The 20,796-nt window shown below is 46.4% G+C and overlaps 1 protein-coding gene across 1 annotated transcript in view; it reads right to left on the bottom strand.

Annotated features, from left to right (window-relative positions):
• The window catches only part of LOC127040775 (protein Wnt-9b-like), a 48,168-nt gene extending 28,570 nt beyond the window's left edge, over positions 1–19,598 (bottom strand). The window contains exon 1 of the mRNA XM_050935359.1: positions 19,258–19,598. Coding sequence (XP_050791316.1) covers positions 19,258–19,598 — 341 coding nt within the window. The remainder of the gene's footprint in view (positions 1–19,257) is intronic.
• Between the last annotated feature and the right edge of the window lie 1,198 nt (positions 19,599–20,796).

Here is a 20,796-nt window from a genome sequence, read left to right as displayed (position 1 = left end):
TAATTCATTACCTGCATCTTCCAATTGCATTCCCCAGCCCATCATCTGGTTTACCAGTGTTGAGCTCCCGCAAGGTCATTCTTACCAATGCTCCAGTCTCGGTCAGACACTGGGAAGGTCGCTCAGACTCGGTGTCTGGTTCAGAAGAGGTAGAAATATGTAGGTCACTAGTGTACTGGAGATGCCACAATCCATGCTCTCTCATCAGCCTTTAGCAATAGCCTTATATAAAACATGGAGGACAAGGCAAAATCCTACAGAATCCTTGTATCTCGAGAGATCCCAGAGGACAAGAGCGAAACCACTTAAAAACAGCACCACCAGCTATTGCAGGGGTCTGTAGGAAATCAGCAGGTGTCCAAGATGTGCCTTTTGTGCCATGATCAGTGGTGTTGCAGAGGCAGCTGATAGATCAAGAATCTCTACTGGTATAGTTGGGCCTGTTGCCAGGAGATCACCTGCCATCCAGGACCAGTGCTAGGGTTTCTCACGCCCTAGGCGCATGGCCATTTCACCGCCCCCTGCCCTGATCCCGCGGCTCCGGTGGGAGCTGCCGCAGTCATTCCTGCGGCGGGTCCGTTGGTCTGTGGTTCCTGCGGCAGGGCAACCGGAGCCACCTGCCTCCCCCATGGCAAAATGCTTCCCCCCAAATAATCCTGGCACCCTAGGCAATTGCCTAGGCTGCCTAAATGATAGCGCCAGCCCTGCTGCCATCACAGCAGTCTCTGCACTGTACCTGCACCAACACCAGATTGGCAAGAGGCATCCAGATACTGGAAGAGTACGATCAACACAAACTTCTTGGTGAGTTTTACCACAAAGAAAAACAGCACACAGGGCAGTGACAGGCATCTATTCGGTTATCTTCTGAGTTGCCTCTTCCTGGAGTTTGGCTTTGTTGGCAAAGGGTTGTTCTTATTCAGCAGGTGCGGGCTTTGTCTGGAGCCCCTTCCACCTGAAATTATCACTCCTGAGGGCATTCAGCGCCAAAAGATTAAAATATTGTGTGCAGAATGTCTAAAATTCTGTAAAGTTTGTCAATAAATGTGGAGACTCCAGCATGGCAGTGGGGAGCACAGGCCACTGGCTGCACAGAGGTGGGACAGCACCCTCCAGCTGTTCTTCTCTGCCCCTCCCAGGACAGAGACTTGATGGTGAGGCTGCACCCAACCCTGACACAGCACAAGGGCTTGACCTGCCCCAGAAAAACCCCGGGGTCCTGCCCCTCCATGCCAGGCACAGCCAGGCAGGCTCAGCCCAGCAGGATCCAAGTGTGAGGGGCGGAATCCAGGTGTAGGGTGAGAGGGTTCTATGTGGGGCAATCTGGATGCCCAGGGGATTGTTGTGGGGCAATGGAGGGTCCAGAAGAAGTTCATAGAATATCAGGGTTGGAAGGAACCTCAGGAGGTATCTAGTCCAACCCCCTGCTCAAAGCAGGACCAATCCCCAACTAAACCATCCCAGCCAGGGCTTTGTCAAGCCTGACCTTAAAAACCTCTAAGGAAGGAGATTCCATCACCTCCCTAGGTCACCCATTCCAGTGCTTCACTGCCATCCTACATAAGGACGGCATACCGGGTCAGATCAAAGGTCCATCTAGCCCAGTATCTGTCTACCAACAGTGGCCAATGCCAGGTGCCCCAGAGGGAGCGAACCTAACAGGTGATGATCAAGTGATCTCCACCTGCTGACAAACAGAGGCTAGAGACACCATTCCTTACCATCCTGGCTAATAGCCATTTACGGACTTCATCACCATGAATGTATCCAGTTCTTTTAAACCCTGTTATAGTCCTAGCCTTCACATCCGCTTCAGGTAAGGAGTTCCACAAGTTGACTGTGTGCTGCGTGAAGAAATTCTTTGTTTTAAACCTGCTGCCTATTAATTTCATTTGGTGACCTCTAAATCTTGTATTACAGGAATAAGTAAATAACTTTTCCTTATCCCACTTTCTCCACATCACTCATGATTTTATATACCTCTATCATATCCCCCCTTAGTCTCCTCTTTTCCAAGCCTCTTTAATCTTTCCTCACATGGGACCCTCTCCAAACCCCTAATCATTTTAGTTGCCCTTTTCTGACCCTTTTCTAATGTCAGTATATCTTTTTTGAGATGAGACCACATCTGTACGCAGTATTCGAGATGTGGGCGTACCATGGATTTATATAAGGGCAATAATATATTCTCAGTCTTATTCTCTATCCCCTTTTTAATGATTCCTAACATCCTGTTTGCTTTTTTGACCGCCTTTGCACACTGCATGGACATCTTCAGAGAACTGTCCACAATGACTCCAAGATCTTTTTCCTGATTTGTAGCTAAATTAGCCCCTAATCATATTGTATGTATAGTTGGGGTTATTTTTTCCAATGTGCATTACTTTACATTTATCCACATTAAATTTAGTTTGCCATTTTGTTGCCCAATCACTTAGTTTTGTGAGATCTTTTTGAAGTTCTTCACAGTCTGCTTTGGTCTTAACTATCTTGAGCAGTTTAGTATCATCTACAAGCTTTGCCACCTCACTGTTTACCCCTTTCTCCAGATCATTTATGAATAAATTGAATAAGATTGGTCCTAGGACTGACCGTTGGGGAACACTACTAGTTACCCCTCTCCATTCTGAGAATTTACCATTAATTCCTACCCTTTGTTCCCTGTCTTTTGACAGTTCTCAATCTATGAAAGGACCTTCCCTTTTATCCCATGACAGCTTAATTTACATAAGAGCCTTTGGTGAGGGACCTTGTCAAAGGCTTTCTGGAAATCTAAGTACACTATGTCCACTAGATCCCCCTTGTCCACATGTCTGTTGACCCCTTCAAAGAACTCTATAGATTAGTAAGAGACAATTTCCCTTTACAGAAACCATGTTGACTATTGCTCAGTTTGTTTTTCTATTTTATTCTTAACTATTATTTCGACTAATTTGCCCGGTACCGACGTTAGACTTACTGGTCTGTAATTGCCAGAATCACCTCTAGAGCCCTTTTTAAATATTGGCGTTACATCAGCTAACTTCCAGTCATTTGGTACCAAAGCCAATTTAAAGGACAGGTTACAAACCTTAGTTAATAGTTCTGCAACTTCACATTTGAGTTCTTTCAGAACTCTTGGGTGAATGCCATCGGGTCCCGGTGACTTGTTAATGATGAGATTATCAATTAATTCCAAAACCTCCTCTACCGACACTTCAATCTGTGACAGTTCCTCAGATTTGTCACCTACAAAAGCCAGCTCAAGTTTGGGAATCTCCCTAACATCCTCAGCTGTGAAGACTAAAGCAAAGAATCCATTTAGTTTCTCCGCAATGACTTATTGTCTTTAAGCACCCCTTTCGTATCTCTATCGTCAACGGGCCCCACTGGTTGTTTAGCAGGCTTCCTGCTTCTGATGTACTTAAACATTGTTATTACCTTTGGAGTTTTTGGCTAGCTGTTCTTCAAATTCCTCTTTGGCTTTTCTTATTGCACTCTTGCACTTAATTTGGCAGTGTTTGTGCTCCTTTCCATTCATCTTAGTGAAAAAAAAAGTTTTCCCTAATATTCAACCTAAACCTCCTCCACTTCAACTTGAGACCATTACTCCTTGTTCTGTCATCTACTACCACTGAGAACAGTCTAGATCCATCCTCTTTGGAACCCCTCCCCCCTTCAGGTAGTTGAAGAATTAAGGGAGGGGGGGGGGTTGATAGCCTGCAGAAGAGAAAGCAGCTATATAATCCCAGCTCCCTCAGCCTCTCCTCATAAGTCATGTGCCCCAGCCCCCTAATCATTTTTCTTGCCCTCCACTGGGCTCTTTCCACATCCTTCTTGTAGTGTGGGGCCTAAAACTGGACACAGTACTCCAGATGAGGCCTTATCAGTGTCGAATAGATCATGTCCCTCGATCTGCTGGCAATGCTCCAGCTTATACAGCCCAAAATGCTGTTATCCTTCTTGGCAACAAGGGCACACTGTTGACTCACATCCAGCTTCTCGTCCACTGTAACCCCTAGGTCCTTCTCTGCAAAACTGCTGCCTAGCCATTCGGTCCCTAGTCTGTAAGAGTGAATGGGATTCTTCCATCCTAAGTGCAGGACTCTGCACTTGTCCTCGCTGAACCTCATCAGGTTTCTTTTGGCACAATCCTCTAATTGGTCTAGGTCCCTCTGTATCCTATTCCTACCCTCCAGCATATCTACCACTCCTCCCAGTTTAGTGTCATCTGCAAACTTGCTGAGGGTGCAGTCCACACCATCCTCGCAGATCATTAATGAAGATATTGAACAAAACCAGCCCCAGGATCGACCTTTGGGCACTCTGCTTGATACCAGCTACCAACTAGACATGGAGCCATTGGTCACTACCCATTGAGCCCGACAATCTAGCCAGCTTTCTAGCCACCTTATAGTTCATTCATCCAGCCCATACTTCAACTTTCTGGCAAGAATACTGTGGGAGACCATATCAAAAGCTTTGCTAAAGTCAAGATATATCACATCCACTGCTTTCCCCTCATCCACAGACCCAGTTATCTCCTCATAGAAGGCAATTAGGTTAGTCAGGCATGACTTGCCCTTGGTGAATCCATGCTGACTGTTCCTGATTACTTTCCTCTCCTCTAAGAGGATCAGAATTGATTCCTTAAGGACCTGCTCCATGATTTTTCCAGGGACTGAGGTGATGCTGACTGGCCTGTAGTTCCCCCGTTGTTTGGGGCTCAGTAGAGGAAACTTGGTGAGGTGGGATGTGGCTTAACAGGGGGGGTCTGGGTATGGGGGGTGCTTAGCTTGGGAGTCCAGGTCCAGATGTTGGTGGGGATCTGGGTGTAGGGGGCTTGTCATGGTGAGAGTTGGAGTTTGTGGGAGGCCCCCCCAACTACAAGAGGTAAGGTTCAGCAGCGCAGGGGTTCAGGTGTGGGGAGGTCTGGGTATGCAGGGATCCAGATGCACAGGGATGGATGGACCGTGGAGCAGCAAGGGCACTCACTCTAGGACATGTGCTCCTCAACCTTCATCAAAAACATAAGAACAGCCACACTGGGTCATATCAAGGGTCTGTCTAGACCAAGATCTGGTCTTCCAACAGTGGCAAATGCCAGATTCTTCAGAGGGAATGAACAGAACAGGTAATCAAGTGATCCATCCTGTCTCACCCAGTCCCAGCTTCTGGCAAACAGAAGGTCTTGGCAGAGAGCCGTATCGCTCTCCTTCCTGACTAGGGTTTTTCAAGACTGCACAATTCCCAGCCTGCACGGAGTTTCCCAGCAAGTCACACAAATCCAGCAAGTTGGCTGGGGGTTAGACTAGATGACCCTTGTGGTCCCACTAACCCTGTGGTTCTAAACCAGATGACTTAACCAGGCAGCTTTGCCTTCCCCTCAGAGGCAATAACCTGCCCCCAGTTAGAAGTTACCACAAAGCCCTTTCTAAGCAAGCAGGTTTATTTTTAAGGTAAACATTTGCCCACCCCTGCTCTGGAGCATTCCCTGTGTGTTCAGCCCCAGAGCCACTGAACACTCCCAGAATTCCCAGGCATGCTGTCCCGAGAGGACAGTACACACCAGCTTGTAAGGGTCGATTCAGTACCACTATGCTTCATGCCACAGCACTGACTCCTATTGTCACTATGAATATAGGAAAGATGATCAAAGAACAGAGATTCAAAAGATGGTGAGTAATGATCTTAGAAACAAATGGTTACATGTAAAACAAAATCATAATTTGCTTTCTAGGGACTAAACTTAACTAATGTTATCCTTCTGTCTAAAGAAGGATCTCACCCTAAGTCCACACCAGCATTTTCAGCCAAGCGTGACTGAGACCCCTTTTTCCATGAAGGAACGTCACTGTCCTTTTACTTACTCAAATGGTGGTAGGGGGTCTTTCTTGCCTCCAATTATAGTATATCGAGGACTTCCTCCACACCTCCAGGTAGGGTTCTCTCCCTGTGCTGTTTTTCCCTTCCTGAAGTCTCCACAATCCTTCATTTGCATTCAGTTCAGACAGATGATGGGAGACCCATGGCAAATGAGCCAATACTCAGTTTGCATGTAAACAGACAGATGGATAAACATCTCCTCTGGCAGAAAGCCTGTCTTCCACCTGTTCTGATGACCAGTCCTGCCACACAGACTTTCAGAACCTATTTTCACTAAATATACATAACTCCTGCCATAGTACGGATACATACATTTCACAAGGATACTAATGTGACAAGCTTTTATTAGAGTTCTCACATGGACTCTTTTGGTCAGCAAGACCATAAATACTAAAGATGGGAGATTCCTGTAACCCCTATGCACCTCCTTGTCAGTTAGCATTAAGAGGTTCCTGGGTCACACTATTCTATAAGAGGTCAGACCAGATGAACACAATTGTACCTTCCAGCCTTATGACCTAGAAATTACTGCCTCTCATTTCTCCCATCTGTAAAATGGGGACAATCCTACCCTCCCCTCCTCACCTCACAGGGATGTTGTGAAACAAACACTCAGACCTGATGGTGGTGAGTGGCACAGAAGAGTCCATGAAAAAACTAAGAATTCTGTCTTCAGGGTTTCAATAGTGTGCAGCAAGAAAGGCCTGGGGCCTCATGTTGAGCAGCTGGCCATTCAGTGAGCACCATCCGTTCTGTGCCCTGAATGAGGCAGGGATCTTGCAGGAAAAAAAAACAAAAACAACCCAAACGTGATCACATCATTGAAGGCCATCTCATAATGCAGATGCACAATGGGTCTGATTTATGGTTGCGCAGGCATCTTTAGTCTTTGCATTTCGTGAAGTCAAACATTCAAAGGTTACAGCCTTGATGTTTTAATAAGAGTTTTTGTGAGCAATACATGTAAGTGCCTGCCTGCACCAAGTAGGATTGGGGACAGACACAAAAAATAGATTACACAGTTCGTTTGCTAATCAAAAGACACTTGATACTGGTACCTTATTCTGAGAAATCTTTTTCATGCAAGTAGTCCCATTTACATCAGGCTATTGGTTTTGTTACAGGGGTACCAGAAGGCCCCAGCTGAGACAGGAATCTCCCTGTGCTTGCATACACATGGCAAGAGAATCCCTGCTCCAGACATCTTACAGTGTAATGTTGAGAGCGGATGCAAAGGCAGAGAAGTAGTGACTTGCCCAGTGTTGGTCCAGAGCAGAGCAGGGAACAGTCTCCTGACTCCTAATCTAACTCTCTATCCACTGCCTCAACAAAATAACTCATGGAAGCAGTACAGCCACTTATGGGAATAACAGTTTGCAGGAGCTGACCTGTAGTAAATATAGTTTTATTCCATCATCAGGTAAAACTAAAATGAAAGATCAAGATTACAATAAAACCACATTCTCATACACAAACATAAAACACGCAGATATTTGCATCCAGGCAAACTGCAGGAGTCATGTTAGCTATGAAGTTTTATAATTAGAGCTGTCAATTAATTGCAGTTAACTCACACAAAATTAACTCAAAAAAATTAAACCGTGATTGTCATTTTAATCACACTGTTAAACAATAGCAATTGAGATTTATTAAATATTGGAGGTTTTTCTACATTTTTATTTATATTGTATTCTGTGTTGTAATTGAAATCAAAGTGTATATTTATTACAAATGTTTGAAATGTAAAAATGATATAGTATTTTTCAGTTCACCTTATACAAGTTCTGTTGTGCAATCTCTGTTGTGAAAGTGCAATTTACAAATGTGGATTTTTTGGCGCTACAGAACTGCACTCAAAAACAAAACAATGTAGGCTCTGAAGTTTTACAAGTCCACTCAGTCCTACTTCTTGTTCAGCCAATTGCTAAGGCAAGCAAGTTTTACATTTACAGGAGATAATGCTGCCCTCTACTTATTTACAATGTCACCTGAAAGTGAGAACAAGTGTTCACATGGCACTGTTGTAGCTGGTATCGCAAGATATTTACGTGCCAGATGCGGTAAAGATTCATATGCCCCTTCATGCTTTGGCCACCATTGTAGAGGACATGCTTCCATGCTGATGATGCTCATTTTAAAAAAAGGGGTTAATTAACTTTGTGATTGAACTCCTTGAGGGAGAATTGTATCTCCCCTGCTCCGTTTTACTTGCATTCTACTATATATTTCATATTATAGCAATCTCTGATGATGACCCAGCACGTTGTTCATTTTAAGAAAACTTTCACTGCAGATTTAACAAAACGCAAAGAAGGTACCAATGTGAGATTTCTAAAGATAGCTATAGAACACGACCCAAGGTTTAAGACTGAGGTGCCTCCAAAATCTGAGAGGGATGAGGTGTGGAGCATGTGTTCAGATGTCTTTAAAGAGAAGAGAAATACTCCAATGCAAAAATAGAACCCAAAACCACCAAAGGAAAAAAAACTAACCTTCTGCTGGTGGCATCTGACTCAGGTAATGAAAATGAACATATGTTGGTCCGCACTGCTTTGGGTTATCAAAGAGAACTGGTCATCAGCATGGACGCATGTCCTCTGGAATAGTGGTTGAAGCATGAAGGGACATGCAAATCTTGAGCTCATCTGGCACATAAATATCTTGCACCACCAGCTGCAACAGTGCCATGAGAATGCTTATTCTCACTTTCAGGTGACATTGTAAATGAGAGGGCAGCACTATCTCCTATAAATGTAAAACTTGCTTGTCTTAGCAATTAGCTGAGCAAGAAGTAGGACTGAGTGGATTTGTAGGCTCTAAAGTTTTACATTGTTTTATTTTTGAATGCAGTTTTTTTGTACATTATTCTACATTTGTAAGTTCAACTTTCATGATAAAGAGATTGCACTATGGTACTTTTATGAGGTGAATTGAAAAATACTATATTTTGTTTTTTACAGTTTATATTTATTACAAATATTTGCAGTAAGCACTGCACACTTGTAATCGGTATTGTAACTGAAAGCAACGTATTTGAGAATGTAGAAAACATCCAAAAATATTTAAATAGTATTCTATTACTGTGCAAAATTTTTTTAATGGCTTAGCATTTTTTTATCGTCTAAAACCAGATTATACAGCAAAAAGCAAAGATGTGAACATTAATTCACACCTATTAATTTTGAAAAAAAGATCTCAACTCCGTTTCTCTGCTTTTCTGTCTGAGCACTTCACTAAATGCATCAATTTGCTTTAATTTCTTTCCAGGCACATTCTAGCTAGTCAAGAGGTTTTGTTTTTTTTTAAAATGAGGGCCTGATTTTGTGAGATGCCAAGTGATCTCCATCCTTGCTCACATCAGCAGGATGGAAGAATGTGTATTAACTTATGGGACCAACCCTTAGGTCCTAGGGTCTGGCCAGCTACAAAAAAAAAAAAAAAAGCTTAAAGAGAGCTTTAGAGAAGTCTCCAAATTTCAGTTTTCTAGGGGGAAAACCCCCACCTCTCACTAGGACCCCTTTTTCTCATGACGATTTCTGCATGCAGAGGAGTTTGAGTCCCGGGGCCACTTCTGCACAGCTACATGCAAAGTCAAGCTACTGGCTCCATTTCCCTGACCTGGATTAAGACTGGTCCAGTTTTCAAAAGGTACGATTTTGCAGATTTTATAGAAGGAGAGCATGTCATGAAGGGTATTCATGTGTCAATGTTGCAACAGGAAATTTGAGTAGCATCAGTTTATACACAGACTTAGTGCCAGTTGAGTTCAGTACCTACGACAGCCTATCTTTGTAGGAGCCAGTGAAAACAGGAATTGTCAGCCTGGCTCAGACTTATGGCCCATCTAGCCCAGTATCCCATCTCTGACGATGGAAAGCACCAGATGCTTCAGAGGAAAGTACAAGAAATCTTTATTAGGCAGATATGGGATAATCCACTCCCGTCTGCCCATATAAGGTCTCCTCCTAACCCCTACAGTTAGACATTGCTTCAGGAATGGAAAACCATTAAGTTTAATAGCTCTCCAAAAACTTGTTAGTATTAATTATTGTAACTCTGAATATTCTTGTTACCCATATAAGTGTCTAATCTTTTTTGAATCTTGCTACATTCTTGGCCTCAATTACTTCCTGTGGCAGGAAGTTCCACAGTCTAATTACACATTGCGTGGAGATTTCCTTTCATCTGTTTGGAACTTGCCATCTTTCAGTTATTTCCAGTGTCCCTCTGTTCTGATACTTATAAAAATTGCCCATTTAATTGTACTGTTTCTCACCTCTCAGCCAATTTTTGATCCATGACAATGACGGCTGCTACTGCCTCTCATACAGGACTTTTTCAGAAGACCATTTGAAAGTCTAAATAAGATGGATAAAGGAGAACTGGTTGACCCACTACTATATTGACACAAAAAATTGAGATTAGCAATACAATTTCCCTTTGCAAAATCTGTGCTGGTTAGACCCTATCAGATTATGATCTTCCAGATGTTTTACATGAATCAGTAAGCGGACGCTATATGGGCAGGCTATATAGAACTGCCATTGTGGTAGTGTACCACTGATGCCACCCATCGGGCACAGAACCACATGTCTTAGACCCCTCACTGCTCATGGAGATTCTTATTTAGCAAAGGCCCAAGCTTTTGCAGCAGGAAAATCTGGGTACTACCTATGTAGCAACCACCATGACTCTCCTAAATGGCTGTGGATAGTCAATATAAACATAGAAGAAAAAAAGTCCAACAATGATTTATCCATTCCAGAGTCTGTTTGGGTCAAAATCACTTTGCGGAAGAAAGCTACCAGAGGCTCCTCTGGGATAGTGCTTGAGGTGTGCTATAGACCCCAGGATCTGATTTGGATATGATAGAGACCTTTAATGTTTTTAATTAAATAAATACTACTGGGAATTGTGTGATTATGGGAGACTAATCTGCTAATATAGATTGGAGGACAAGTGCTACTAATAATGGTAGGGCCCAGATTTTCCAAGGTGTGATCGCTGACAGATTTCTTTACCAAGCCAACACAGGGTGATGTGATTGTAGATTTGGTATTGGTGAGTAGTGAGGACCTCATAAAAGAGCTGATCTGAGGGGACAACCGTGGTTAGAGTGACCATGAGCTAATTCAGTGTAAATTAAATGGACGGATAAAAAAAAAAAGAAAGAAAGGAGATCTGTAGTGAGGGTCCTTGATTTTAAAAAGGGCAAACTCTAAAAACTTAAGGGAATTAGTTAGGGAAGTGGACTGGATCAAAGAACTCAAGAATCTGAATGTGGAGGCGGCTTGGAATTATTAAGCCAAAGTAGCAGATTCTGTCTGAAGCCTGTATCCCAAGCAAGAGGAAAAAACTCACTGGGAAGGTCTGCAGACCAAGGTGGATGAGCAAGCATCTCACACAGGTGCTGAAGAGAAAGCAGAAAGCCTACAAGGAATGGAAGATGGGATGGATCAGCAAGGAAAGCTACCTCTTGGAGGTCAGAAAGTGCAGAGAAAAGTGAGAACTGCCAAAAGCCAAGCAGAGCTGGGCCTTGCAAAGGGAATTAAAGCCAACAGTAAAAGGTTTTTTAGCCATATACATAAAAAGAAATCAAGGAAAGAAAACATGGAGTGGCTAAGCACTGAGGATGAGGTGGAGATTAAAGATAATCTAGGCCTGGCCCAACACCTTAAATACTTTGCTTCAGTTTTTAATAAAGGCAATGAGGAGCTTATGGATAGTAGCAGGGTGGCTAATGGAAGTGAGGACATGGAAGCAGAAATTACTACATTGGAGGTGGAAGTCAAACTCAGACAACTCCATGGGACTAAATGCAGGGGGTGGGGCAGAGGCAAAATCTCCATTCCAAAATATTAAGAAACTAGAAAGAACTAGATAAGTACATGGCGGATCAGTCTATCAATGACTGTTAGCAAGGCTGGGCAGTGATGGTGTCCCTAGCCTCTGTTTGCCAGAGGCTGGGAATGGGCGACAGGTGATGGATCACTTGATTCCCTGTTCTCTTTGTTTGCTCTGGGGCACCTGGCATTGGGCACTGTCGGAAGACAGGATACTGGGCTAGATGGACCTTGGGTTTCATCCAGTACGGTCATTCTTATGCTCCCAATGGTCACATGAAATTGCAAGCTCAATAGCAAGGATTTTTAATGAATCCATAAACTCAGGGGGCATACCCTATGACTGGATAATTGCTAATATAGTACCTAGTTTTAAGAAAGGGTGGGGGAGAAGTGATCAAGGAAACTACAGGCATACATACAATTGAGGTCACACTACAATTAGTTTGACCTCAATTGTATGCAAGGTCTTGGAACAAATTTTGAAAGCAAAAGTAGTTAAGGACAGAGATAAATGGCAATTGGGATAAAATACAATATAGTTTTACAAAAGGTAGATAGATCAGGTTGCTCTGGTGCACTTCTTTTGAATAGATAACTGTTTTTTAAGATGGAGGAAATGCAGTAGATCTAGTCTACCTGGATTTCAGTAAGGCATTTGATACAGTTCCACATAGGAAATTATGAGTTAAATTGGAAAAGATGGGGATTAATTGAGAATTGAAAGGTGGCTAAGGAACTGGTTAAAAGGGGAGACTACAGCAGGTCATACTGAAAGATGAACTGTCAGGCTGGAGGAAGGTTACTAGTGGATTCTTTGGGTTTGGTCATGGGACCAATCTTATTCAACATTTTTATTCGTGACCTTGGCACAAAAAGTGGGAATGTGCTAATAAAATTTGCAGATGACAAAGTTGGGAGGTATTGTCAATAAGGAGGAGGACCAGGATATCATACAAAATCTGCACAACCTTGTAAACTGGAGTAATAGAAATGGGATGAAATGTAATAGTGCAAAGTCATGCACTTAGGGACCAACAAGAATTTTTACTACAAGCTAGGGACTTAGTTGGAAGTGACCCAGGAGGAGAAAGACCTGGGTACTTTGGCTGATCACAGGGATGACTATGAGCTGCCAGTGTGATGTGGCCACAAAAGAGGCGAATGCAATCCTAGGATGCATCAGGCGAGGTATTCCCAGGACAGAAAAAAAAAGTATTAGTACCATGAGACAAGACACTGATGAGACCTCATCTGGAACACAGTTTTGGTCTCCCATGTTCAAGAAAGATGAATTCAAACTGGAACAGGTGCAGAGAAGGGCTGCTAGGATGAGCAGAGGAATGGAAAACCCACCTTATGAGACAAGACAAAGAACTTGGCTTGTTTAGACTAACCAAAAGAAGGCTGAGGGGAGCTGAATGCTCTCCATAAATGATTTAGTTGGAGTTGGTCCTGCTTTGAGCAGGGGGTTGGACTAGATCTTCTGAGGTCCCTTCCAACCCTGATATTCTAAATACATCAGAGGGATAAATACTAGGGAGGCAAAAGATGAAGGTTACTAACCATTAGAGGAGTGAAGTTCTGGAATGACCTAAGGGGAGCAATGGGGGCAAAAAAATCTAACTGGCTTCAAGAGTGAGTTTGGCAAGTTTATGGAGGGGAGGATGTGATGAGACTGCTGACAATGTAATGCAGCTGATTTGCAAGTGCTAGTAGCAAATATCCTCAATGGCCGGAGATGGGACACCAGATGGGGAGGGCTCTGAGTCACCACAGTGCATTCTTTCCCAGGTGTCTGGCTGGTGGGTCTTGCCAAAAGGGTAAGGATCTAACTAATCACCATATTTGGAGTTGGGGGAAATTCCTTCCCGTGTCAGACTGGCAGAGACCCTGGGGGTGTTTCACCTTCCTTGGCAGCATGGGACATGGGTCACTTGCAGGTTTAAACAAGTGTAAATGGTGGATTCTGTGCAACTTGAAGTCATGATTTGAGGACTTCAGTAACTCAGCCAGAGGTTAAGGGTCTATTACAGGAGTGGGTGGATGAGTTTGTGGCCTAAGATGTGCAGGAGGGCAGATGATCTTGATAGTCCTTTCTGGCCTTAATCTATAAGGAAGGCAAAGCTTGAAAGGGGACTGCTTTTCTCACTCACCCCCACCCCAAGACCTACCTCCTCCAATGTGCAAACATTCCCAAGTCCCTGTGTGCTGTAAGGCAAACAAGACCCCACAAAGCCTTAGGCCAGCTTGGGCTAGGGGACAGTCTTCATCATGTGACTCATCCAGACATTTCCAACAAGACAGACAAGCACACACCAAGTGAAGGGCCAAATTCTGCTCCTGTTGAAATAAGTCCCATTAGTTTCAGGGGAACACGACTGGAGCTTTGCCATACAAAAGGTCCAACGTCTCCAGAGGCTGAGTGAGAAATTCCAGGGTGCCTCAGTGCTCCCTGCAAAAGTCAGGATTTTAATCTTGGGAGAGGTTACAGAGAAGCGCTGAAGCAGTTCCTGACGCATACTTGAGGGGCAAGATCAACAAACGGGCACATAGTCTGCATTTGCAGTGGCCCATTCACTGCAGAATTACTGGGTGCCAAGAGGCACTGGAAATTTTGATCGTCAAGATGAATATGGAGGCTAAAAAGCCAATTGCTCCTTGCACAGCAGAGATTGTAGCCAGCATCTGAATAATGCATGGCAAGTAGACCCCAATGCTTTCAGCTCTCTCAACTACTCCTATTTGTGAGTTACTCAGGCTCAGAGTTTGCCCACGTCTGGAACAAGCCAGACAAAAAGGGGGAGCTTTCAGAAAACTGCAGTCACCCAAAAACATGAAATGGAGAGTGAGAGGGGAGAGGCCCAGGGGCCCGCGCTGCAGGACATTCTGGAATGCCAGGTGCAATTCCCACATTTCAGGAGATTGTGAAGTGTTTCAAAGCAGCAATTCCAGTCGGTGTTTCTCTGGAATTCCACAGCAGAGTAATTTGCCACTGGCAAATTATATTGAATTACCGACACAGTGCACACACAAGCCCCAAATACCTGCTTGTACTTCCAGGGAGTGAGATCTACAAACATGCCCACCCCATTGCTCTCCTTCTCATTATCACTCCCCCATTACCTTCCCTTCCTCCAGATCCTCCTCCTTCCCCTCAAAGCCCCTGAGCGCAAATTGCTTCCTAAGCATCCACTCATCACTTTCCCCAGCCCCCTTTTGCAGTCCTCCCCCCCCCAATCTCTGACCACGCACAGACCATTACACCTCTGATCTATGCCCCCCGTCCTCCCCATCAGTTCAATCTGTACTCCCCTGCTCTGGCCACTCATTGTAGCAATTCTGCTCCCTCCAAAAGTCAAGCCTCAATAGCCTGCCCCCAAGTCAACAGAATTCCAAACCACTCCCCTCCGCCCCATGGGGACATGGCCTCAGTTCAGTTCTCACCCCACTCCCTCCCCTTCCAAAGGAACTAAGACACCCCCTCCCCCCCAAATCCAATTATCAACCCATCCACCATCTCTGAGCCCCTCCTCCAACCCAGCTATTCTGAGGCTCCTTCCCCTGGCCCAGTACAGTCCCCTCACACCACTGCCTGGTGAGCAAGTCCTGGCTCCAGTGGGCCCTTTAGAGCCTCCCTGCCACCACCCTCTTAGCCCTGGAGGGAGCCCAGGTTCCCAGTGCCTCCTGCACCCTAGTGCTGCTGAGTGTGTGCCAGAGGAGGAGCTGGGTGGCTGAGTGCCCTCACCAGCCAGGACCAGAAGAGATGTATCTCAGCACCAGCATCCCACCAATGCAGCAGTCATGGGAGATGGGGTTTCAGGGACACAGCAGAGAAGGGAAGGAGCAGTGGCTGAAGGAAGGAGGCAGGGGAAGGTGAGAAGCGCCTGAGGAGGGCAGCTGTCACAGAGGAAAGGGGGTGTGGATGGAGGACAAGGAGAGGGCTGTCAAGTGCATGCTGCACATATTGGGGGAAAACAGGTGCTGCTGGAAGAATTAGTGGCCAGACAGTGTGATCAGGGGGTAGCATTCAGGCTTCGGGAAAGTGGGGTCAGCTGAGCTCTCCGAGCATCACTGCTGGAAGGTTCACAGCAGTGCTGCTCAGAGCAGCAGCCAGCTTCCTTAGAGACACAGGGGAGCCACCTCCCAGCATAAGTTTCCTTTGGAGAGTTTCAACACAGTGCTCCCTGCTGCAGAAGTCATGTTCCCACAGATGCCCTGCACCCATTTCTGATGGCCACATATTCTGTGCCTCACAGCTCATTCTCTTTTCCTACAAACTCTAGGAAATTTCCTGCAAAAAACTAGCACTAATGTATAATTAAGGTTGCAAGATCAGGTATTTAATGAGTCACGAAATTCCAACATGCACTAGGAGTGTTCGCTTAGCCACGCTGCATATGCATATGCGCTCCTCTTTCCTTTGTTAAATGCAAGTCAGTTTATTCTCTGGCCCCAGCCCTGCAAACTGCTCCACACAAGTAGACCCAACCTGCGTGATTTCCAAAGAGCACCTGGCCACCTTAATACTTGTAGACAATCGTCATCTTTCCCTAGTCTTAGTCATTTTTGTGCTTGTCTGAAGAACACCGTCCATCACTGATATTGACAGAGCCAGAACCAGAAACGGCATTAGAGGTGCCGTCATCTCAACACTAGAGAGCTCCTCAGAGTATTTGTCTACACATACACTGCTCCAGCTGCACCGCTGTAGCGCTTTAGTGAGGACTCTCCTGCACTGCCAGGCGAGCTTCTCCCTTCAGCGTAGTGAGTCCATCTCGGAGACAGGTGGTAGCTAGGTTGATGGGAGAAGCCCTCCTGCTGACGTAGCGCTGGCTCCACCGGGGTTAGGTCGGTAGAACTGCATCGCTCAAGGTGTGGTGAGTGATGTAGTTATGCCGATGTAAGTTTGTAGTGTAGACACAGCCTAACACGGCCTTCAGACTGGGGGCTTCTAGGTATGCAGTCCAAAGCTACAAGGGCCCTTTTCAATGAAGCGTCACTATGCAAACGTCTCATTTGCTGCTCATCGGGTCTCCCTCTGCATTATCCTTTTCCAAGCCCCCATTTCAACAAATCATTTAAGCAAAGATGTAGTCCTGATTTTAAGTGCCAGTACTCCACCCACCCCCCATGACCCCCTCACAGAGCATTTCTGTTTAAAATGGCATCCTCCGTGAGGCATGACCTCGCACATACAGTGTGTGAGGTCAAAAGTGCACAAACAAATTTCCCACCCAGCTACCACACTGCTTAAGTCCATCCCTATTCAGCAAAACGCTGAAACTGATGGTTAAAGACCCCCCCCAACCCCATTAGCCACTTCACAGATTAGATTCAGCTGTGACAGATACAATCTCATTTTAACATTTCCTGCCTATACCACTAAAATATTACAGTTCCCTAATAATCCATTTCCCCAACCAGCACCTGGAAATATCATTCCATTCTTATGAATTATTGCTTTCTTCAACTGCCCAAAACAATGCAGTTGTTACTGAGCCTTCAGTTTATTTTTGTTTACTCCTTTTAAAGTTCTCTTTTCAATTAAATGCTGAAAATTAAGGAGCAAGAACTCTTGCACTGCACATGCCACTGCAAAAAAGCTTATGCCTCAAGGACAAAACGTAACAAAGCAGGAAAATTCCAGCCTGAAACTCTGAAACCCATGGAACAGAGACTGGCTAATATCAGCCCCTGATTTGTCATTTCAGGGAAATACAAGGCAGGTTAGAAAGGCATTCCACTAAGGAAAGGATCATTGTTAAGAGATCAGGGATCATTCATGTTGCTTAAACAACTGAAGCCACCTAGAGTAATATTCAATATTTGTTTTGTGTTAAGGAAATGTGAGAATATTTAATTTTGCTTTGTATAATCGGCAATACATACTTCCTGTAACGAGAAATCCAAACAGCACCTACCACTTCCTAGCTCTGTACGAGGTATGTGCTTAGATGTATTTTCGGTCTCCAAGTGCTAGTATATATGGGATATTCCCTTTGACGACAATAAATAAGCAAAGTGAAACGATCATGTAGATCACATCTTTAAACATAAATAGAAACTTAAATCCATCTGACTTAAGGAATCCTTTAAACTCTTTAAAGAAAGAATTGTAGCCAAATCAGTGTTTTAAGAAGTGTTAAATGAAAGTGACCTAGGCCCCAATCCACGCGTAACTTTATGCATGCAAGTATTCTCTTCATTGTGACTATTCGTGTCTGTGTTTGCAGGATCAGAGCCCAGACAGTGAACCAGATCTTCAGGTGATGCAAGTCAGAGTAGCTCCATTGACGTCAATAGAGCTAGCCTGACTTCACCAGCTGAGGATCTGGCTCAGGATTTTATGGACAGTTATCGCAGTGTTCAAGTGTATTCATCTTCCTGCATCTCTCAAACATTTATAATGCACCACATGCACTAAGAGCGCTACGTACTGTAAAACAATAGACATGTGCACACTGGAATCTCCTATCCACAAATAAAAGATGTTGCAAAGACTTATGTGCATAAGTAACTAGATACACTGGAAGGAGCCCTACTGAAGTCAGTAGGGCTGCTCAGTCAGAGGTAATAGGCATAGGTTTTTGCAAGATCAAGGCCATAGAAAGGAATATCTTATTGACAAAGTCATTTGTAAAGGGTTTTCCCAGAAGCAAGCAGAGCAAATTTCTAAGAAAACCCACTTTTTGCTATTGGAGAAATTCTGTTTTTCTAGCACGTTCCAAAACGAACATAGGCATCTTTAAAAATCAGCCTATAAAAAAGTCTTTATTTGGGGGTGTGTGATGATTCAGGGTGCTCAGTTCGGGGGCTGACATACACATACAGCTCTGATATTGTCCTGGATAGCGCGACTTGGGCTGAGGCAGCCATTCCCTTTGCATTTCCCTGTCGCAGATCTGCAAAGCCAGCCGCCCGCTATGGTCACCCTACTCAGACTAGACAAACCTCCGTGGATGTCACCCACCAGCAAAGTCAGAGGTCAAGGGCATCCAGATTCCCTCCACTTTCCCTCCACTGCCTTAGTTAAGAACCTGACTGTGCTTTGGGGTAGGGTGATCAGATGTCCCGATTTTATAGGGACAGTCCTGATTTTTGGGTCTCTCTCTTATATAGGCTCCTATTACTCCCCACCCCCCATCCCCAATTTTTCACACTTGCTGTCTGGTCACCCTACTTTGGGGACACTTTGTCCATCTGGGCAGAGGTCTGAGCTGCTGCCTTTTGGGTTTCAACAGCGACAATGATTCACACCCCTTTTAAACACCAGCTCTGAACAAGGGACTTCCCAAGAAAAACCACAACATACAACAATTTCCCTTTCACTCTCCCCTCTGCTAGAGACCCGGGCAACAGCCTTTGCCTTCCCCACAGAGACAAATTCCTTCCCGCCCCGCCAACAGCCTCCCCATCCCCGAGGAAAGGGAGAGCAGAGCCCCAGAGCCCTTGAACGCCTGTTCCTGGATTTAACCCCACGCCAAGGAACTGTCACCGCTTCGTGGTTTCCCACAGCGACCGACACCAGCCCAGGGATCTCACTGACCAGTTCAGCGCGGGGGACTCGGGGCTGCCCGGTGCTCGGCGCTGAGCAGGCGCAGGCGGCCAGGCTCCGCTCAAGGAGCGGACAAGCCCGGGGCAGGGGCACCCAGAGCCCCGCCGGCTGCCTCCCCGCAAGCGCTCCGGAGCCCCAGGCTGCGCGGCGATGCCACCTCCCCGCCGGAGCCCCGCGGAGCGCACCGCCCCACCCAGGGAGCCGGACCCCACCGCGGGCGCAGGGAGCGGGACGGGACCGGACCGGACCGCGGGCGGCGCTGACCCGAAGTAGGCGGCGGAGCCGGGCAGCAGCCAGAGGCACAGGGCGGCCAGCAGGGTCCGGGAGCGCATGGTGCCGGCCGGGCGCTGCTCTTCATGGCGCTGCGCTGCGCGGCCGGCAGCGGGGACTCCCGCGGCTCTTTAAACCGGCGGGGCGGGGCGGGGCGGGAGCCGGGTGTTCCCGGGGGCGGCTGTTTACCTGCCGCCCGCGCCCCGCCCCGCCGGGAGCCGCCGGGACATGTCCCGCTCCCTGGCCCCGGCCCGTCGGGGCTCCCAGCAGCTGAGCGCCCAGTGCAGCCCCGAGCCGGGGGAGCAGCTCCTCAGCCTGCCCCCAGGGGCCCCTTGCTCTGCTCCTAGAGGGTCAGCGGGTCCCAGGAGAGGGGCTCCCCGCAGCCCCGCTTGGGGCAAGGCTCCGACAGCCCCCGCCTGCTTCCCTTGCCTGGCAGAGGGGGAGGCTCTGCCCTTCACCTGGCAAGAGGGGGGGTTCTGAGCAGGCCAGAGGAGACCCTGGGGTGAGCAGAAGGAGCCAGTGACAGGTCCCTGGGCCACCACCTACACCTCAGGTCAGCCTAACTACGGGGCTCAGGGCGGTGACCAGCTCCCACCCTGCAAGGCCCTTCAGCTGACCTAGGCCCTGGTGTAGCCACCTTGCTGTGCATGGAAGAACGTTTCCATCAACTTAGATACTGCCTCCAGAGGGGGTGGATTAAGGACAGGAAGGGAAAACCCTCTCCTAGCAAGTATCTACACTACAGCCCCAGAGCTGTGGCTCTGTAATGTCTGTAGTGTAGACATACCCGCCGCATGGGCCTCCTAGCCCCCTTTCTGCACCTGCTCCCTAATTCTGCAGACTCTAACCAGGCAGTGGCTGCCATAACCAGCATCTTCCCCCCATCTCTGCCCAGCCACACAACCCACCCCAAAGTCCATCCGAGTGCTGCCGACCTCTCTGATGTGTAGAGTTGCCACTGTTCTGTCCAGCAGGCCACCTGTAATCAGCTTTTGATCCTTTCATTCCGTTAGTGTTTCTGGGGTGCCCATGGGGCACTCAGCACTGTATGAACAGGAGGGAGAGGAAGGATCTGAGTTACTACAGAGAATTCTTTCCTGGGTGCTGGCTGGTGACTCTTGCCCACGTGCTCAGGGTTTAGCTGATCGCCATATTTGGGGTCGGGAAGGAATTTTCCTCCGGGGCAGATTGGCAGAGGCCCTGGAGGTTTTTCGCCTTCCTCTGCAGTGTGGGGCACGGGTCACTTGCTGGAGGATTCTC

The sequence above is a fragment of the Gopherus flavomarginatus genome, chromosome 25 (genome assembly GCF_025201925.1).
Source record: "Gopherus flavomarginatus isolate rGopFla2 chromosome 25, rGopFla2.mat.asm, whole genome shotgun sequence".
In the NCBI taxonomy this organism is placed as follows: domain Eukaryota; kingdom Metazoa; phylum Chordata; order Testudines; family Testudinidae; genus Gopherus; species Gopherus flavomarginatus.
The sequence above is the reverse complement of the archived record's forward strand: the minus strand, read 5'-3'. Positions and strand labels throughout refer to the sequence as shown.